Source organism: Fusarium mangiferae (assembly GCF_900044065.1).
Source record: "Fusarium mangiferae strain MRC7560 genome assembly, contig: FMAN_scaffold010, whole genome shotgun sequence".
Lineage (NCBI taxonomy): Eukaryota > Fungi > Ascomycota > Sordariomycetes > Hypocreales > Nectriaceae > Fusarium > Fusarium mangiferae.
Genome location: NW_024573930.1, coordinates 1513274 through 1533489, shown reverse-complemented (window position 1 = coordinate 1533489; position 20216 = coordinate 1513274). Strand labels below are relative to the sequence as shown.

The 20216-nt window shown below is 49.6% G+C and overlaps 4 protein-coding genes across 4 annotated transcripts; 2 read left to right on the top strand and 2 right to left on the bottom strand.

Annotated features, from left to right (window-relative positions):
* Positions 1-9360: 9360 nt before the first annotated feature.
* On the bottom strand, positions 9361-10219 carry FMAN_02600 (Mitochondrial import inner membrane translocase subunit TIM21; the record flags this gene model as incomplete). The annotated part of the gene is made up of 4 exons (XM_041820183.1): positions 9361-9546; positions 9595-9649; positions 9699-9883; positions 9944-10219. 4 exons carry the CDS (start codon positions 10217-10219, stop codon positions 9361-9363), a joined length of 702 nt encoding a protein of 233 aa, XP_041686088.1.
* A 424-nt stretch (positions 10220-10643) lies between these two features.
* On the top strand, positions 10644-12312 carry FMAN_02599 (uncharacterized protein; the record flags this gene model as incomplete). Its single annotated transcript, XM_041820182.1, has 5 exons — positions 10644-10715; positions 10784-10919; positions 10979-11162; positions 11216-11922; positions 11975-12312. 5 exons carry the CDS (start codon positions 10644-10646, stop codon positions 12310-12312), a joined length of 1437 nt encoding a protein of 478 aa, XP_041686087.1.
* A 516-nt stretch (positions 12313-12828) lies between these two features.
* Positions 12829-14080, bottom strand: FMAN_02598 (uncharacterized protein; the record flags this gene model as incomplete). The annotated part of the gene is made up of 3 exons (XM_041820181.1): positions 12829-13642; positions 13748-14009; positions 14068-14080. 3 exons carry the CDS (start codon positions 14078-14080, stop codon positions 12829-12831), a joined length of 1089 nt encoding a protein of 362 aa, XP_041686086.1.
* Positions 14081-15009: 929 nt separating this feature from the next.
* Positions 15010-16721, top strand: FMAN_02597 (putative multifunctional folic acid synthesis protein; the record flags this gene model as incomplete). The annotated part of the gene is made up of 3 exons (XM_041820180.1): positions 15010-15444; positions 15499-15707; positions 15758-16721. 3 exons carry the CDS (start codon positions 15010-15012, stop codon positions 16719-16721), a joined length of 1608 nt encoding a protein of 535 aa, XP_041686085.1.
* Between the last annotated feature and the right edge of the window lie 3495 nt (positions 16722-20216).

Below are 20216 nucleotides of genomic sequence, written 5' to 3'. Positions count from 1 at the left end.
TGGATTTTTTACCCTCGGGCTTGCCTCGGGGGACGTCGGAGGCTATTACTGCCCCGTCGGAAAAGCAGGCCTATTTGATATCCACGGATTGTGTTCTCTTTACTTTTTGTTATGAAAGAAACTTCACTCCTGTTACAATTTCAATCAAAAATATCATGTCAAATGTTTAATGTTCATGTCACCTTATTTTATTTCTTCCCTTTGGATGTGCGGGATCACTCAACTCTGAAGAGGGCCTTGATGGGACTTGGGAATGGGTCGACTAGGGTCTGTCACACTCGGGTAAGCCTCAGCTCAGCTTTGTCAAGCCTGCGCTGGAGGCTAACGTTACTGGGTTGCCAGCGGCTCCTTAGAAGGCTACGAAACTAATACTTGTATAATTCACGGTGATAGATAGATACCTAGACCAAAAATGCAGCGATGTTATTCAACAAAAACCCACGGTTGCAATGCTCACAGAGCTTATCATCCACTCCAGTTGAAAACGAAGTAACCTGGCTGATCTGGAATGCCAGCGATGAACTCATTGTGTCGTAAACCTGCTGGCCAGGTGGCTGATGTCAGGATCATCGCGTGTAACTGATGGCCATTGCAAATGGAGGGGTGGCTATCTATTAGGGAATTGGAAGGTTCAATGCTGAATACCTTACGTCGAGACATCCTTGGATGACGCTATCTCCGGTGCAGAAGGTTTAACCACGATTGAGGAGGGGGATCGAAAGACAGAAACAAGTCTCCCAGAGCGGAACCGCAGAATCGGAAGGGCCAATAACACCTATGTCTCTCTCTATTGCTCTCTCTGTCTAGGGGGGGGGGGGTTATTTACTAAGCAGGGCAAGCTTTGGTTTAGAATATGACTTGTCTTGGGGGCCAAGCCAAGCCCAGCTCGGCGTTGGTACCCCTTTTTTCAGATAAACCAGATCAGACAGATCTAGTGATGCCGTCATATGACGGGGAGTTTGACGACAGCTGCTGAAGGGGTAAGCATGTCTGGAAGAGTTGATGTCTGTCTGTCTGGGGATTCGGAAGAGGAATGCTCAGATCCATCGTAGCAGATCTTCTAATACTGTCCTGCTATTTTCTCTGTCTCTTTCGGACCCATCCTTAAGATCTATGCATATTCGATCAAAATGGCTGACGGGCAGAACTGCCACAATCTGATCTGCCGCATTCCCCCACCATGGATATGCACCATCACACCACACCCCATCCAAACCTGGGTATCCAACCCCAACCAAGCTCCTGTGTGTCAGCGCCCCGATGGTGAAATTCTCAGATGGTGGTGGTCATTACATGGGAAACAAGCAAAACTCCCAGGTGATATAATTCTGTACCGGTATTGGTAGAAGCACCCACTCTTACTGTTGTCTCTTTTCGCTTTTGTTTATCTACCCATGCACATCCACCAGAGAATAAACCTTTTCGGCTTATGATATGAGCCTCCCTCCCGGCTATTCATATTTTCAGGGCGCAACAAGTGCCCCTCAGCGGCCGCGCCAGATGAGGAGACCTTTCAGTTTCGGGGTGCAAGACCGCTGGGCTGAGAGTCTATCGGAAAGATTGAAGCCACAAATGCACTCGACCAGTCTGTGTTGATAAGGCGATGTATAAGGTCCTCGACGAGTGAATGGGGGCTTCTTGACCTCCCCCGTGGGGTGTGCGCGTGTTTGTGGTGACACAAAAAAGCAAAAAGGTGAGAGGACAGCATTTCAACCTCGTCCACCAATGCGCAAGCAAGAAATTGCAATTTTGTCAATCTTCCGGGCGGCACGCCTCAACTTTGCATCAATTCATTCAGCGCATCACGTCAGCCCATGAGGGTTCAAGCCTTCCAGGCAACCTCTTAGGGTTTCCCCTGATAGATACGGGTACACTGGTGACTGGCTCACACTGATAAGTCATACGTGGTCCTGAGACTGTTTCTGAGAGGTAGGACAACGGGCTGAGGATACGCGTCCTCCAGATACTAAGACTCTGTCTTTGCTCAGCCCAGCCAAACTCAGGAGTGCAGCTATTTGATTTGGTACAGCAAAGGGACAAAGTATCATTGGATGTCTGATGACTTTTTGCGCGCATACTGTCGGTGTACAAAATATGGCGAAACTGTCTCTAATCAGGCCTAACAATGTTCTGAGGAAAGTATCCCCTTGTTCACGGTAACCCCGTGTAATTGTTGGGAAGATTAAAATTCAACATGTGAAGTTCAAAAACAGCCATTTGCTGGTTGACCCAGGTGTCTCGGGCCGGGATGGTCGGTGAAGGGGTATTGCACCGGGCAATACGCGCTTTGTGCCACACCTACGAAGGCCTTGAATGGCAGATACACACCAGTGAAGTGTCTGGCAAGTGGGGGATTTTCTCAATGAGGCCGTCTTTCGTGGCCTGAGTGGTTCAACAACCCCTGGCCACGATAAGCACCAAGCTGAGGGAAACAGTCGGTTTGATTAGAGCAGTCGACTCACGGCAACACAAGTCCGGCACAGAAATGTAAGGCAACTTCACCGCTACAAATCAAGAACGAATGAGAGCAGTGCCAGAAATCGGATGCAAGCGTGAAATGGTGTGTAGCAGAAAGTGTGCGAACCAAGAAGAAACACCAATTTTGACAAGTTTTCCGAATCTGGGCTGGAGTCCAAGGACGGATTGCCAGTTGAAATCCGGGGATGGGTGGTGTGTGCGCTTCTCCCCCCAAACTTTTGAGATGCAGGTGGGTGCCAACTTTAGCTCGGGCTTGTTTTCAATGTACTGTTTTTGCTTCTTGGAGGGTGGCATTCGCGGGGTCGGGCAGCCTGACCACGTCCAGTGAAAACTGGGGTTGGAATGGACGCTTTTGGCTGGCCGATAGGCGATGCCAACCTCACGTCGACGACGTCAAGTAACTGGCGATCATTTTTCCCTTCTGCTTAAACATGACTCCTGTTATCGCTCCAGGCGGCTGGAGGACGCAAGGGCGGCAAGGCACGCACACCTGCGCTGGCGCTGGCGATTGCGGGCCGTTATCAAGCGACGATGATGTCTTATCTTGAGAAACGACAACTTTCTGGAGCTCCGGGGAAACGGACCCAAATCAGGGCAAGACCAGAAGATCGGTCTCTATCAGAATCTTGACTCAGGGGTCTCTGATTCCCATGTTGAATCTGCTGGTCATCAAGTCCAGGTAGCAGAAGCCTGAGTGAACAGGACAGGTAGCAGAAGTTCTGTTGGACTTGTCCCACGCTTCAGCATGAAAGTAGTGGTGCCAGTGCTCAGCCAGCTCACCGTTCACAGCTAGGGGCTTAATATCAGCTGGGCCATGCATGTGGCCAGTTGTAACTTGGAAGAGATGGCGTCGTGATTTGAACAACGTGATCTCAATGCTGAATCGCAGGATCGTTCAGTCATGTTCGGGTCATTGGAGCGGTAGAGCTAGTCCCGGCCCGGAGTTTGCGTGGGATGGTCGTGTAACGCATAATTGCTTCTTTCAAAGCTAACATGGACTATGGCGGGTATGGCGCTGAAGCTCCTGAATTTGAGCTAAACCTCCTGAACTAAAACAGGAATTTTGACCATTTCTTCTGAATGGTTTCTTTGCGTTGTCCTTGTAGAATGGCTGGCTGATCAGAGACCTATTGCCTAATTTGTAGGTGGAGTTGATTCTGAAGATTCTGAATGGCATCAGGATCGTCCTTTGTGATCTGCGTGTGAAAGGGAGCATACCCTTGAGCCATCAATCACAATGGGATTGTTTACCTGGCCCAGTCGGACGTTGTGGAATGCCCATGTACTCCATGTGTCAGGTTAATTTGTTATGTAACCTCCTTGCGTTTGGATCGAGATGATGTTTAAGGAGAGTGTATTCACTGACGCGCAAGCAGAGGATGCAGGCCGTTCAACAGAGGAGACCTGGATACCCAGTCATACCTTCCAACCCCGGAATACCTATGTGGAGGGAAGGTGCTTCCAGACATCTAGACTACCAGGCAAGTGATAAGTTCATCAGAGCCCGAAGGAGCGACTGTTTGTACCTAAGGACGGCCACCTTCCCAGCATCATAGAGTATTATCCGGCACGCCCACTTGGACGATGCTAGTTCAGTGAAATGGCAACAACTGACGTCGACATAGGCTTCCTAGGTAGTGCCCGCATCCTGTTGTCGATCTTGTAGTTCAATATCTTCATTGTTCGAGCATTTCTTGATTGACTTTGGGCCTGACTCGCATTCTTTCAATATCTGTTGGTGATGATGCAGTTAATATGGAGAAGAGTACCCCTGGACCTGGCCTATCTACAGTAGACAAATACGTCAGTGGATCTGTCTATTTATGTCGACCACAGACAACGTTCCATCACACTCTGATACAGAGTGCAGACAAGAACTTCCTGCAACAAAGCCCAGCTCATGATGCTTCCAGAAAAGCAAACCGACAAGGAATCTCCGGGGAACCTAAAGAGCATGGTTCCTGAAATTTAGCCTGGCAAACAATATCGACAGCCAGTTGAAAGCAACAATGCCGACGACAAAAAGCAACCCAGCGATATACGATGTATCCAGCGTATAGTTCCGCTAACACTTCCAGCGACGGGCGCTCTACACCGGATACATACGGCATGTTTTTAAAGGCTGAGGCAAGACGAGGCGAGGGAAATGAGGCCTTTTGAGGCTACCCTGACGAGGTTGAGAGCTGTCACAGCTCCTGGCTCAGTTGGCACCTTTTCCCTAAGAGCAAAGGTCACTAGCGGACCCTGAGATGATGGAAGAGCCCTCATAAGAATATCAACTGAAAGTCTGGATTATTTTTTTTTTTTTTTTTTTTTTGTTTCTTTGCCAGCATTGGCTGTTGCATTGAGTTATCTTATTCCTGATGTAGCACAGCCAAGCATAGAGCAAGCTCTTATAGTGGATGCTCTCCCCCACGCCCACGCCCCGCGATATGTCAGAGAAGCATGGGTCTGCATGGGGAAGAGCTCCTTGCAACGTTATAATCCTTGTCAGGGCCGCGCCGCCTGAGGGGTGCGAACAATCACATGGGGGTTGAGCTCATGATGAGCGCTAACTACCAGGTTTATTCGCATCACACGGGCTTGTAGGGCAACCATACCGATTTTATGAATGCTTGTGGAATTGCACTTGAGTGACCATGCCAAGCATTGTTTTTGAAGGCAGACACGACAGTTGTCCAGGTACTCAATACTAATAGTGACTGGAAGCCAAGTCCAGAGTATACGGGGCCTCATCATCCCAAACAAAGATGGTCACCCACCCACTTGGCTCGCCTAGTCCTTTGTCCGTGATTCAAGAATGTTTTCGTCCCGACCCGGCGTACGAACCAACAATTGCAACATAGCCCCTACCTGGTTGATGCTGGTCTTACAAGTGTGGGATCGCAACCATGGAGATGGGACAGGCTATGACGGAACACCTCACGCTTAATAACTTAACCTCGATTGTTAGCCAAAGGTGAGGTTTCCCAACTACCTATCGCTGCTCGGGCGACTGGATTTTAGATACCCAGCTTGTGTCTCCATCCGCTCATAGGCCTTGCCATATTCAAGTGATGATGTGGTAGTCCTACATATGACTAGAGACGCGCCTATCAAGACCTGAGCTGATTATCAACCAACCCAACAGTGAAACCGTTTAGCATTGAGGCTCTATAGACCCAATTGCTGATTGCCCAAGCATCTGAGCCTATGCGAGAATCGATGCGTGTTGGGTTTGATGGAACGTGATAAGAGGCATGGCTTTGATTCGCACCCCTAGATATTCAATGGACCGAAGGAGCTGGCTTGGTGGAAGCTATCAGCAACTCCTCGAATACTATCGTGAGCTGAGGAACCCGCCGTAACCAAGCTTATCAGCAGCGTTGTAGCATGGTTGGTTTAGACAAGGTCAACATGCTTTCAGATCCCTGATGGTTATGGGGATCATGGAAGCAAGGCTCAGGGCATTTGACACGTACAAGTATGTATAGCAAGGAAATGACGCGTGCCGTTGAGCAGTCAAACGACTCGTGGGATCGTTTCCACGGCCGCCCAGGACGATTCCGTTACTGTTACTGACCTAAGACTGACAAGTCGGGCCTTTCGTTGCAGGGCATGAGAGCCAGCCAGGCTCAAAGTGACGGTGCTGGATATTCAGATAAGGACATGTGAGAGAACAATGCTGGATGATTGCTTCGAAATTGTGAAGCTGGATGGTACGGAAGGATAGTGGCCGTCATCAACTATCGTCTTCTGGCATGTGATGATGCTCCAAGATGCTAACAGGACTTCCGATTGTCGACAAATTTCCAGAGATGAAGGCCCTGAATGGATGAAGAGTGACTAATTGGTCTCAATAAACTACCGGCACTTTTCTGCCTATCCGAAGGCTTGCTTGGGGCTTGCACACCACCAAACATGAATACTACCACGCCACACACGTATAGACCGGAATGTTCGGCCGTCGCAGCTGCAGTCGGCAGGAGCATGTTAAACCCGGACGAATCTTGAGAGCCTCATTCTTAGACCAACCTCTAAGTTGATACTGTATAACATTCTTGATACGACGGTGAGAATGCAACCACCCGCATACTTCGCATAGGTGGGTAGCCAACTGATTTTCTTCAGTGAGCATGTGAATCCGATCTCACAGTACCTTGCACTCTCTGGTTTCGGTTAAGTTCCTGGACTACGAAAAACAACTAAAAAGTAAGCCGGATGTGATGAGGAGCAGGCTGACTCTCAGCCTAGGGTCCAAACTCCAAGAGCTCTGGAGACTAAAGGGATTCACCAGTGAAGAAAAAGCACGTTTACGACAGGGATTCCCATAAAGAGCTCAATTTCCAGGGTTCGAAAGGGGAAAAAAATCCTTGTTCGGGGCAACACGGATATGCCGAGCAAAGCCCTCGGAAGAAATCGTGTTGAGACCAAGCCTTTACAGCGATCTAGTGAGCTCCACATGATAACGAAACAGCTTCTTTTCATGGCGCCTAGAAAACCGTCAGTCAAAGTTCCAGGGGGGCGTGGAGATTAGATTGAGCGCCAAAGCCGCTGGACCGAGGATAGCAACTACCGGCATAGCTTTGCGGTTTGCGGTTTGCGTTTGATCTTGTTTTACTTTGACAGACTTGCACGGGCGCTCCTGAAGCAACCCTGGGTGTAGGCCGAGGTAATATGACGGCATTCCGAAGGTGAGGGTGAGGCGAGAAAGGTACCAGGCTCGCAGATCCCGATCTCGGTGACTGATATAATTTTGCTACCCCGGATTTCGACACACGCCCCGTCGATGTTCCCCAGAAAGTGCTGATCTATGGGTGACGGTGTGGATGTAAAGCAAAGCAAAGGGACCCTTGATAGCCATGACGATGGCTTCACCAGAGAGCCACTCGCACTGGAAAAAGAGAACTTTTCTCCAAGAGGAAGTTCCGAACATTGAGGTCGTTTCCGACCGGCTAAGAAGTCTGCTCTAGTCAAGAACCCAGTTCTTATGACTGTACCTTGGAATTCATGTGTCATTCTTACATACTTGGTAACCAAGGAAATCTGGAGACCAGGAATAAACTTTTCACACTTGAATTATCTACGTCAAGAAGTTCTAATGCGACTCCTTTGAATCTTTGGATGGCTTCTCACATGCATTGATTGCCAGTCACATGTTCCGTGATGCTATAGATGATGAGAGTTTGGCTCGGTATTGTGAGACTGCCCTAGCGTAATAGATCGGTGTAGTCGTTTATGACAGTAATCGAGACAATCTGAGCCAGCTGTTTGGTGTGCTTGTAGCCGCTACCGCAACTCATATGGAAGAGAACAGGCGGAAATCTCATCAAAATCATTTCTGAAAACCCACGAGAACAATAGATACAAAACGTTGAGAATGATTAAGAATGACCTGCGCTGTTACTTGGCCACCATTCGCTCTTTAGTAACGAAAGAGTTCTTCTGATCCATCTCAATGTCAACAGACCGTGTTCTATGAAGCTTTGACGATGTTGAGAAGAGTCAGATCTCAGTCATCACTTTGCAACTCGCCCCAGCACAAATATCCAATGACTGGAAGTCAAAAGACGTCAAGAGTATACATAGGACATATGGAGCATATGTGAATTGTGAAAAAGTTTACGTATTACGATGCTGGTTCTGAAGTACGAGTCTAGTGAGACAGAGCCTCATGAACTCGCCAGGAACCGTCTAGTCTTAAAGGCTAGAGTCACAACTTATGTTGAACTATGATCAGTGACAGTGAGCCCTTCAGAAATAAGAGGAATTGCGACCGAAGTGTTGCGCTTGAGCTCAATCCTTTTGAGTGTCTCGCCGTCTTGTCATGGGGAAATTGAGCCTTCATGTCGACGCCGTTGCATGTTCCCTTTGGTGATAGACTACATATGTTTCGTCTCATAGCCAGGAGAGATTCTTATTGATCATAACACTGACTGACTGGCTGGACTTACAACATTTGTGTGGTTCATAGTCGAGTTTACAGACGTATCCTGGATTCTTTGCCTAGACATATGTCAACTCTCCCCGAAGACTGCACTACAGGGCGAACGGGTTAGTGTATGATCTAGGAAATAGTTACAATTTGCTTGGTATTTATGTTCTGAGTTGGAATGCGCGTTGTAGGCGAATATCCTTATATGAATGGTATCCTTCAACCCCTTGGACCTAGAGGATGAGGTTGTGGGAAGCCCAAGCGTTCTTGTGGTCTTACCACAGCGTACGGTTTATGAGAAAATGGAATGCAAGCCATCTGGCGGGCAGGTTGTCCATATCCAGAGAACCTCCCAGTCTGCGAGGATTGCAGTGAGATCGGCCACCATATATTAGTCGTATTGACTGAAGCCAATGCAATTGAGAATAAGACAGATGCATATGAAACCCATTTGCACCTCAGCGGACTTTTACCCATTACTAAGATATATGAAGCAGTAATGGTATCCTTTAAAAACACGACAAGTCTGAAAGTCTGAAGAGGTTGGTGCTTACTATCCAGGACTGGACCTATAGTTTCAACGGAGAGGCTCTTATAATCCTCAGTAACAGTTCAAAAGTGATAAGAATCTCTACCGGGAGTTATGGTTTGCCCTAAAGCGATACAAATGGTAGTTTGAAGCACCGATTGTAGGTCCATTGGTTGACATTGTTGAATTCATACAAAGAGCTGTTATCATAAAGCGAGGATGAAGATACACAGGCTTGCCCGTCAACTGCTCCGCGATGAATATAGGTAACAGCACACAGAGCTTAGAACCCGACTATAGTTACAAAGGTAGCCTAGCCAAGCCGGCTTCCAGCATATGATACAAGAACTCAGAGTTCCTTCGCACACCAACCCAGTCCAGAATGGTTGCAGGGTAAGACTTAGACTCCGTAAGTCGTTGAACATTCGGGATGTAACAATTACCACTTCACTCCAAAGAAGCTGAGTTTCTTGCCACCCTTGGAGGATGTTGTATCCTCTTGCTCGAGGTAGATTCTGTCGTGACCTCTGATGTCGACAAAGAGATATTTGTACTCAAAGTCACTATGGCCGCGGTATTTGACCATATGAAGCCGTGCAATACCGTTGTTCTTGGGCCCATCAACCTAGAACTGTTAGTCTCTCTGGATCATGAGAAACCGTATTCGACGTACATAGAAATGCATCATTATATGCTGGTCTCCGCGAGCATCTGTCGTTTCCGTAGATCTAGCCAAGTCAGCAATTTGAGCTGTTTCCAAATGACGGCCAAGCTCACGCAACAGGACGTGCCCTCCTCCACTTATTGAATGTCTCGTCTCCATGTGCTGTAATCTTCTTGGAGTCGCCCATGAGTTCGATTATACGAGGGTCACGTTTGATCTTGTCAACTGCGCGGTTGAAGTTGGAGATCTTGCTATCGGGGGAGAAGACGTCTGTCCAGAGGAAATATCCTACACCGCCCTAGAAGAAGAACAGTGTTCGTCAATGCCACTTGTATGTGCTGTTGCAAAAACCACTTACAGTGAGGACGAGGCCAACGAGGATCATGCCAAAGTTGAAGCTCTGCTGCGTCGCTCTCGCCGCCTTCTCTCCCACCGAGAGCTCTGTCCAAGGTACATATCCATTATCGTTGAACGGTGTCACTGCTCTTCGCTTCGGTTTGGAGCTTTGAGGCGCTGCCCCTAAGTCTTGTTGTGTCGCATAGTATCTCGAGGCATGGAAAGGTCGAAGCGTTGATGGGACGCCCCGGAAGGCTATTGATCCGGTCGCGATGAGATTTGTCGTCGTCGGTTTCATCCTGGCGATTCGACAATAGCCATTGTATAAAGACAATTAATTGCCTTGATTGATGGATTGCGAGTCAGCTAAACTGTGTGATCGAGCTGTTTAAGCTCAAGTTGCAGCGTTATTGCGGCTCCACCGCCGGGCAGAATTCGAGGTGGGGTTGCCAGTCGTGGCCAGAACAGGACTAGCGTCCGTCGATATGCCACCTTATCGACAACTGCCCTTGACTACACTTCTCCTTAATTCTCGACTCTGTCTTGTCCTGTCTTGTCTTAGCAATACGAAATACCCCCTCCAACTCCAATTCTGTCCTCTCTTTGACACGTCGCAAATACGCTAGGATATAACTCCCCTTTTCGCGGTCCCGAGACCTCTTCTGTTGCTGCCTTTCTGTGTCACCTCTATACTCCCGCCTTATTACGGCCTAATAGTCAAGATGAGCGCCCTTGCTTCAAAGCAGCAGTCGCTCAAGATCTTTGAGAAGTTAAAGACCAAGCCTGCGAACAAGGTATGTACCCATTTGTTGTTTCTACACTTTCAGTAGAGGTGTTCGCTGATCATTGCGACTACTATCAGATCTGCTTCGACTGCGGCCAAAAGAACCCAACATGGACATCCGTCCCCTTTGGCATCTACCTCTGCCTTGATTGCTCCTCCAACCACCGAAACCTTGGTGTCCATATCTCATTTGTGCGATCAACGAACCTCGATCGTACGTAGACGCCAGCATATTCACTTTCTTACAAAATGAGTGCTGACGAGTTGGAACAGAGTGGCAATGGGACCAGCTCCGAGTTATGAAGGTTGGCGGCAACGAGTCTGCCACCAAGTTCTTCCAGCAGAATGGCGGCACTGCGGCGCTCAACAGTAAGGATCCTAAGACGAAATACCAGTCCAATGCCGCCACCAAGTACAAGGATGAGCTCAAGCGCCGTGCTGCGCGAGATGCCCAGGAGTATGTTGCTACGTCGCAAATGATACCCCTGTTTTCAGCTGACATGTGTCTAGCTACCCCAACGAGGTTGTGATTACTGATGCTACCGACGACGGCGCCGCTACCCCTGCTGGCGAACCTGACGATGACTTCTTCTCTTCTTGGGACAAGCCTGCCATCAAGCGACCTACTCCTCCTGTCTCTCGCACCGGAACCCCCCCTGTCGTCGGCCGCACTCCCTCTCCCTTCCTAAACTCCGGTAACGGCAAGGATATCGCTCGTACAGCTTCGCCTCTGTCCCGATCTTCCACTGGCGACAACAAGCCTACCAGCCGAATCACTACTTCCGCCGCTCTACGCAAGACGACCACTTCCACCGGTCCCCGAAAAGCCAACGTTCTCGGTGCTAAGAAGACTACCAAGCTGGGCGCAAAGAAGGTCACCAGCGACGTGATTGACTTTGACGAGGCGGAGCGCAAAGCTAAGGAAGAGGCCGACCGGATTGCGAAGCTCGGTTATGATCCTGATGCTGAAGAGGATCCCGCGACCAAGAATGCCTCTGGATCTGGTGCCGCTATCATCTCTCCCACCCCCGTTAGCCCTAGCCGCGGCACAAGTTCATCGCATACTCGCCAGAAGTCTGACGCTGAAGTTGAGCGATTGGGCATGGGCATGGGCCGACTGGGATTCGGACAGATTGGTGGTCCCAAGGCTGCTGCTGCCCCCAAGAAGAACGCCGGAGGCTTTGGTTCCGTTGGACCTGTCAAGGCCGCTGCTGTTGGTAAGTTTCAGAAAGAACACAAAGACATAAAAGGATACTAATTCGGTTGTAGACGACTCAGAGCGATATGCCCGCGACAAGTTCGGTACGCAGAAGGGTATCTCATCTGACGAGTTCTTCGGAAAGGGTGCCTATGACCCCAACTCTCAGGCTGAGGCCAAGACCCGACTCCAAGGCTTCGAGGGCGCAACTGCCATTTCATCAAATGCCTACTTCGGCCGACCAGAGGATGAGCCCGAGGAGGAATACGGCGATCTCGAGTCTGCTGCCAAGGACTTTGTGCGCAAGTTTGGTATCACGGCTGGTGACGATCTTGAGAACCTCACACAAATGGCTGGCGAAGTGTCTTCACGACTCCAGGGAGCCATTCGATCATACCTTGGGAACTAGACGGACTTTTCCCCCCCATTGGTTCGAGGTTTAGGTGTGTGCGTGACTGTTTCTCAAGCTGAGAAGCGTCCTGTTGGTGAAAAGGCAGCAGATGAGAAGAACAACCAAAAGAGACGTGCGTCTGTTCGATTATCACTATCGAGCGAGAATTGGTGCACGGAGAAGATGCTCTTTGGCATGAATCTGGGGTCGGGATGCTTTTTGGAGCTGGCGTACATGTGAAGTCAAAGTTGACTGCTTGGTTACTCGAAGTATGAAATAGATTTGATGTTTTCCTAGTTTATGAAATCAAAAACGTATCATTTTGGTTCATTCTGATAGTTCATACCGAAGAGAGCAGAGTGACCTTTACAAGGACAGATGGATATCTATTCAAGGAGATGTATGTTATGAGGAATGCTTATCCAATTCAATTGAAGCTGTTGACGGTAAATCCAAGCAAGCTATGCTCGTAGTCTAGAAATATAATAAAAAAAATCAAGGATAAATGACAAGACATGGTATCTTATAGGTTCTTTACAGCTTGGCAATCATCTTGTTGCCCCTTTGCAACCAGGCAACAGCATCGTCTACAAACTCATCCACGACAGCCTTGGCAGGCTTCTGCTCGTTGACGACAGCAGCACACTTGCCCATGAGGTAAGGTCGGTACTTGTCCAACAGATCCTCGTCGTCATCACTATCGTTGTCACTAGCAGCCTCGGCGAGCTTGTCGAGGTCAGCCTCGTAGGGGATAACTCCCTTGGCGACAAGCTCCTTGATCTCGGCCTGACGGTTGACCTCCCAGTCATTGATGTAGTCGTTGTTACGGACACGCATGGGACGGCCGGTCCAGATGATGGTGCGGATGTTGTCGTCGTGGCCAGATGTGCGGACGGCCTCCTTGTGAGCCTTGGGGGCACCGGCCTCGTCAGTGAGGATGAATCGAGTTCCGACCCAGACAGCGCCAGCACCCATCATGAGCGCAGCAGCGAGGAGCTGACCGTTGTGAATACCACCAGCAGCGATGACCTGGACGGGGCCGCCGGTGAGAGGAGACTTGTGCTTCTTGCAGATGTCGACAACAGCGGGGATGAGGACGGTTGTGGGGATATCGCCAGTGTGGCCACCACCCTCACCACCCTGAGCGCAAATGATGTCGACGCCGAGGTCAAGGCACTTCTGAACGTGCTTGACGTGACCGATCATGTTCATGTAAACAATGCCATTGGCGTGGAGCTTGTCGACGACAGCCTTGGGGGGGACACCGACGGCAGAGACGAAGAGCTTAGCGCCCTCCTCGATGATAATGTCGACGAGCTCGTTGAGCTTACCCTTGGTGTAATCGTAGCTGCGAAGTCATATGTCAGCGCTTTGTTCGTCACTAGTGGGATGTGCACGTGATGGCAGAATCTCAAGGCCGAGGGCCCCCAGAATTTGGGGTGTCCGGACTTACTTGGTCTTGCGAGCGCTGCCGCCGACCTGGGGAAGGAGCAGATCAACGCCGAAAGGAGCGTTCTTGTCGTTGAGGTAGCTCTTGAGCTCAGCGATTTGCTCGCGCAGCATGTCAGGAGTGTATCCGACACCACCAATGACACCGAGACCACCGGCGTTGGAGACAGCGGCAGCGAGCTTAGGGCCGGCGGCAACATTCATGCCCGCGAGGAGGACGGGGTGCTGGATCTTGAAAAGATCGGTGATGGGGGTTCGGAGCTTCTCTGTGAGGGAGCATGTTAGCGATCGCTGAGGAATCTGGAGATTGCGCTGATGACGTACGTGGTGAGGCCATGTTGTCTGCTTGTCTGTTTGTCTTGTCTAGATGATGCTGTCGTGTCGCGTCTTGAGTTCTGGTGGTGGAATCAGGAGCTAGATTGGATTGATAAAGGAACGGGAGAATCGAGAGTTGGAGAAGAAATCCGGGGTATAAAAAGAATCAGCAGATAGAGAGGGGGTTTCGCAGGGAAAGAGGTTAGAAGGACGGTTCGCGATGGCAGGAACTACGAGGGAGGGACCACATGCCGAGGTCTAGTCTCCAGAGTCTCGTCTCAGGCTGAGCAGGAAGAGTGTGGAGTAGGAGCAGTTCCCGCATTGGGGATAGTGTCACTTTGAATCCGGGGAAGATGCCTCGGGACGAAAGAGGAGAAGCTGTTAACAATTTTGAAATGGAGTGAAAATGGCCTGACTGTTAGCAGCGGAACTCGGTAAAGCCGAAGCACCTGCTGAAATGATTGTGCTGTTCTTTTTCGTTCTCCCTGGGGTTTCTCAAAGGCTTGAACCTACCCAAAATGGCAAACTTAGTAATCTATCAACGTCTCTGACATGTGCTCGGTGCTAACGGCAGAAACTACCTACAGTCAGCAAAGACCAAGACTCAAAAGACCCCGTGACATGAATCATGACGACCACCTCACATGGGAAACCAATGCATCTCATCCCCGTACAGTCAGCTCGGAAATGCAAGAGCTCAACCGCGTAGCCCTATGCCGCTCTCGTCAGCTTATTTTCTCCGCCAAAAAAAGTATCGCAAAGTCCGCTACAGCCTCATTGTACTCAGCCTTTTACTTGTAGATTTCAACAGCTGTTAGCACCGTCCGTTGAAGATACTAATCTCACCCCCAGTGTCTCTTTAACGCAAATTTTCTCGGCCTCAATTCTCCGAACTCACTCAACAACATGCTCTGAATCGTCAGTCATGTAGCTAAAGCAGCACCACTCACCATGAGACAACCTCTTCTCCCACCGCGATTGCTTGCTCAGAGCCTCAGAAGCAACGGCCACAGTGCTTCTTCCTGCTCTGCTCGGGCTTTCGCCACTGCATCGCGATGTTCGTTGACGTCAACAAGGCCTCACCAGCGATCTTATGTCCATCATGCGCGCCTTCGCCCTCTTGTAAGGCGCAACATGCCTGAGCTTAAGCGCAATGACTGTGGATGTGCTTGCGCAAGCGGAGGTGGCTGTGGGAGCAGCGGACCGCAAAAGAAGACGGCGTATATCGCTCTTGGAAGCAATATGGGAGACAGAGTTGCTGAGATTGAGCGGGCATGCAATGAGATGGACCGCCGAGGAATCAAAGTCAAGAGGACCAGCAGCCTCTGGGAGACAGAGCCCATGTATGTTACCGACCAGGATCGCTTCGTCAACGGCGCTTGTGAGGCATGTATATCAAAAACGTCCCGTTCGCGTTCCCCGCGCTGACGAATCCGCTAGGTTGAGACAGAACTTGACCCTATAGCTCTTCTAGATCAACTGCAAGCCATTGAGAATGACATGGGGCGAAAGAAGGTCATCGACAAGGGTCCGCGTAACATTGATTTGGACATACTTCTGTACGGCGACGAAAAGGTTGACCACGAGCGGCTCAAGATTCCCCATATCGGCATATTGGAGCGAGAGTTTGTTCTCAGACCCCTGGCCGAGTACGTTGCACAGAAAAACACAATCGAGGTATTCTAACGGCAAGTTGCAGACTCGTCCCGGCAAAATCATTGGATCCGACGAAACCGTGGAAGCTCATTCAGGATAATCTAAATGAGCTGCCCCTTGGCGAGCCATTGTCTTCCATGACACCGCTTTCTTCGACGGCAGGTTCTTTGACGCCTCTTGCTGCAAAGCGCAAGACCCATGTCATGGGCATTCTCAACTTGACGCCGGATTCGTTTTCAGATGGTGGCTTTCACGATCGAGATAACCTCGCTCAGACCATTATGAAAATGGTCAAGAACGGAACTTCGATTATCGATGTTGGGGGCCAGTCAACTGCCCCTGGTCGACCAGAAGTATCAGCAGAGGAAGAGGCGTCCCGCGTTGTGCCTGCGGTCCAGCTTATTCGATCGCTTCCTGAAGCTCGTGATGTGGCTATCAGCATCGACACGTATCGTGCATCCGTTGCCGAGGAAGCTATTGCCAGTGGAGCAGATATCATCAACGACGTTTCGGCTGGTCTGCTGGACCCAGATATGCTTTCTACCGTCGGCCGTCTGGAGAAGACGATATGTCTGATGCATATGCGCGGCACGCCGCAGACCATGACAAAGCTGACCTCGTATCCAGACGGACTTATTCCGACAATAGCATCTGAGCTTCTCGAGCGCGTAGCAGCGGCCGAGGCAGCGGGTATCCGGCGGTGGCGCATGATTCTGGACCCGGGTATCGGCTTCGCCAAGACGGGGGAGCAGAACCTCGAGATTCTTCGACGGCTGGAGGAGCTGCGATACTGGCCGGGGCTTCAGGGCCTGCCGTGGCTAGTTGGCTCGAGCCGGAAGACATTTGTCGGCAAGATCACAGGAGTCACGGAGCCGAAGCAACGGACGTGGGGCACGGCGGCGACGGTGGCAGCGGCGGTTCAGGGCGGTGCGGATATAGTGAGGGTACATGACACGCAAGAGATGGGCATGGTAGCCAAGATGGCTGATGCTATCTGGAGGGCATGAGACTATGAGTAGGAAGAAAGAGTGCAGTTGGTTGTCTACGGTGTGGTGTGTATGTTTGTGTGTTGAATATGCATGAATGAATATAGAAATGCATATGCAGAACCTGAACGGAGGCATCTAGATTTAATCAGTGGTCAATTCCTTTTGACATCAGCATTCTTTGCTCTGCATTTATACCCAGCATCGAACTGATTTTTCCAAGCCCAAAATCACATCACATAACCTTTTGGTTGACTGACTGACTCGTGAATCGGGAGTCGTATTGAGTTTTCTCACGTTAGACTGTTCTGTCTGTCATATATCAGAATCTCATGCGCTTGCGAGTCACACCACCCTAGACCAGGCTCAGGTCCTGACCCCGGCCGATTTCAAGTCCCTTGTAGGGTCTGCCCTCTCGTAGCCTCTATTTTCAAACCGGCGGCCGAGGAAGGCCTCATGAGTGGGGACAGAGTAGCCAAGGGAGGCAGGGATGCGTCACCGGTGAAAAGAGCTGCATGAGCCTCAAATCCAGGGTTGGGCGGCTTTCTCTTGGCGTTGATTAGTACCTAGTAGTAGAGACAGTGAGACAAAAAGCAAAGAAGACGGGGGGGGGAAAGTGCCTGGGTTTGGCCGTCTCACCAAATTGACATGTCCCTTTTTTTTTTTCCCATGGTCTCTTTTCTTTTTTGTAAATTGAGCATTAGCGTATCGAATGTGCCAAGCCTGCGTCATCGCCGGAGATGGAAAAGAGGTTCATTTACTGAAGATTGTGTGTTGGTATCGATCCGTATCTGTACAGTGAGTGAGTGAGTGAGTGATTAGTAGTCCGGGTACATCCAAATAAAAGGTCTCGGCTGAAAAGAGGGGGCCAGAATCAGAATTCCTAAGGTACTAGTTGGCCGTAGGTAAGGTAATAGCGAGATCAAAAGCCGAAAAGGCGAGAGGACAATATAAATCTAAAAAAGCATCCATCGTATCTTGAAAATCTTGGCCCTATTAACTAAACTCGCGACTTCGTTCTGTTCCTCGGCCTTTGGCGTCCTCTGTCTGTCTGATTCTCTGATTCTCTGTCTGCATACATGAACGTGATTGGTTGTAGGCGAGAATCTGCATGTGTAACTCACATTCAGCTGCTGTGTAACCACGGGGAGATGGAGGCTGCAGAAATCACCCGCCTCGGTCGACAATAGGAGGGTGTCGAGGTGTCAACAGGAGAGGCCCCGACCGGGTACTCGGTGACATGGAGGTGAGGGGTAAAATGCATTCAAGAGCAAAGTACATGTACATTTCATTTCATTTCATTTGCTTTTTTCTTTCTAGGTACTATAGCCTGTAGAATATCAATGGATGCCTCTTGGTGTCTTGCTTTGATGCACTGCAGAGAGAGACAACTCACGGCTTATAGGCTATCTTTCTACTGACCCTACCTATTCACCTAACTTCATGTTAATGACTCTCCAAGTGACGCGCATGGTAGCATCCATCTCTTTTACTGTAGCCGTCTGTACTCTCTCTTAGTAGTAGTCTGTACTGGTCAATCACACCTCTTGGCCCTCTGGTAACCCCAGAGCCTACACTAGCCAATGCGAGAAATACATGCTTGCAGCCGGGGTCGTTCTTCTCAGAAGAGGCGAGGTAGGGGTTCTCGTTATAAGGCTCACTGAACTGATCGCTTCCATCGACAGATATCTCCGAGGCCCTTGTCCACTGCGGCTGTGACTGTACCTACTGTTGTGCTGCACGTGTACTGTACTGTGCTGTCCCCTGTTCGTCCTGTTTGATTTTCTACCAACGAGTCCGAGCCAACAATCTGCCAACGCTGGGCCAAAACATCTCTCTCCTCTCCCTCAACCCGATAAACACCATGCAGATTGTCTCATCCGTATCTGCAGCTTCTAATTCAATTGTCTATCGTAATATGTAATTAAATCTCCGAGCCGCGTTAGTCTCCACTCTCTGCGATCCAGAACTTCACGATACATACTCCGTACTTACTTTACTTTCCTAGCGTCGATCCACCCCCAAACTCTCTCTGTCTCTGTCTCTCTCTCTCTCTTCAGCAGGTATGTACCTCACAGTCAAGGTAGGTCGTGAGCAGAGCATGTACAGTATGTACCTAAAAGAGAAGAACTAATCATTTCCGCGTGACAAGCCTCATTCCATCATCTCGCATCTTGTCTCCGCCCTAAAATGACAAGAAGAGAAATAATACATCTTCCAGTATTGGATGGGTACTCCCGCTCTGTGCATGCTCGGCCTGTCGCGACCTTCACTTCACTCTTTTTTTTTTTTTTAAGGCCCTCTTCCGTTTTCGTTATCCCCTCTCAATCTCCGTAAAATAGAACTAAACTAATTGCAAAAACGTCAAGGCGTCTTGCTCTGCGATTTGAATTCTCGGTCCGGCCCATTCCCGCCGGCGGAAAAAAAAACGTGTTTTGTTGATTTTAGCGTCCGGACGGTAACCTTAATCGAACTAACCTTAGCCCCAACCGCGCAACCTCAATCTCAAACAAATAATACCCCGTTTTTGTCGATACACACACATACACACTTACATAACTACTTGCAGTGGACTGATGCTTGTGCATACTACGTAGTCCACTGATGTGAAATAGCAAGGGTGGTAAATAGCCTAGCAGCAGCACCCTTGCATCTAAAACAGTCGCAAAAATGCATGCGCCTCTGGACCATCGTAGATACAGCCTCCATCTGCAACCTCGAATCTCGAATCTCGACTCCAGAGCCAATGTCTGAGGACCAACAAGACTTCTCTGTAGTGTGGGATCTTTCTTGGCTTGGTCCCTTTGTTGAGGCCCTGTTAATTTCCTCAAAGGGTCATTCTTGCGAGTCAATCATTACACACCAGTCTCATTCATCTTTATCAATGAAAGTTATGATTATAAGGCCAGACGGAAATCGAGAGAGTGGCATCCAACCACATCTAGCTAGCCCATCCACCCACCCATCCATCCATCCATGCCATACAGCACCATAGGGCCCTGCATTCCGTCAGATTTCATTAGGCACAGCACTCCACCGTGACCCTCGCGGATGCACCAGAGGGAAACCGGGTTGTCATTCAATAGATACCCTGCTAGGACCCAATCATGCATGTGGCATGACTGTGTCTTGATCCTGTTAGCCTCGTATTCTCGACTTATCCCTCTACCTCTGAGTGTCCCTGTGTCTCAACGCCATCCTCCCACCTGATGCTTCAGCCCCCACCATCCATCCATCGCCTTCTCCTGCAAGCTGGACTACCCATCAACTTCCCGGACAGGCTTTGAAAGCCATTAGCCATATGGCCAACCATGGAGCCAAGTATCCACAGTCAACAGGCTGCGGTATCCTGCCACAAGAAGAGGATAGGATAGGATAGGAAAGAAGTGAAATGACAAGAATTACATTCAGTTAAAAAGTTCCAAAAACAGAGTGACGAAACCATGTGCCATAAGAAGTGAAGAAAAAGAAAAATGCACCCTGGGTATCCTCCTTTCTTCCATTCGCCCCCCCCCC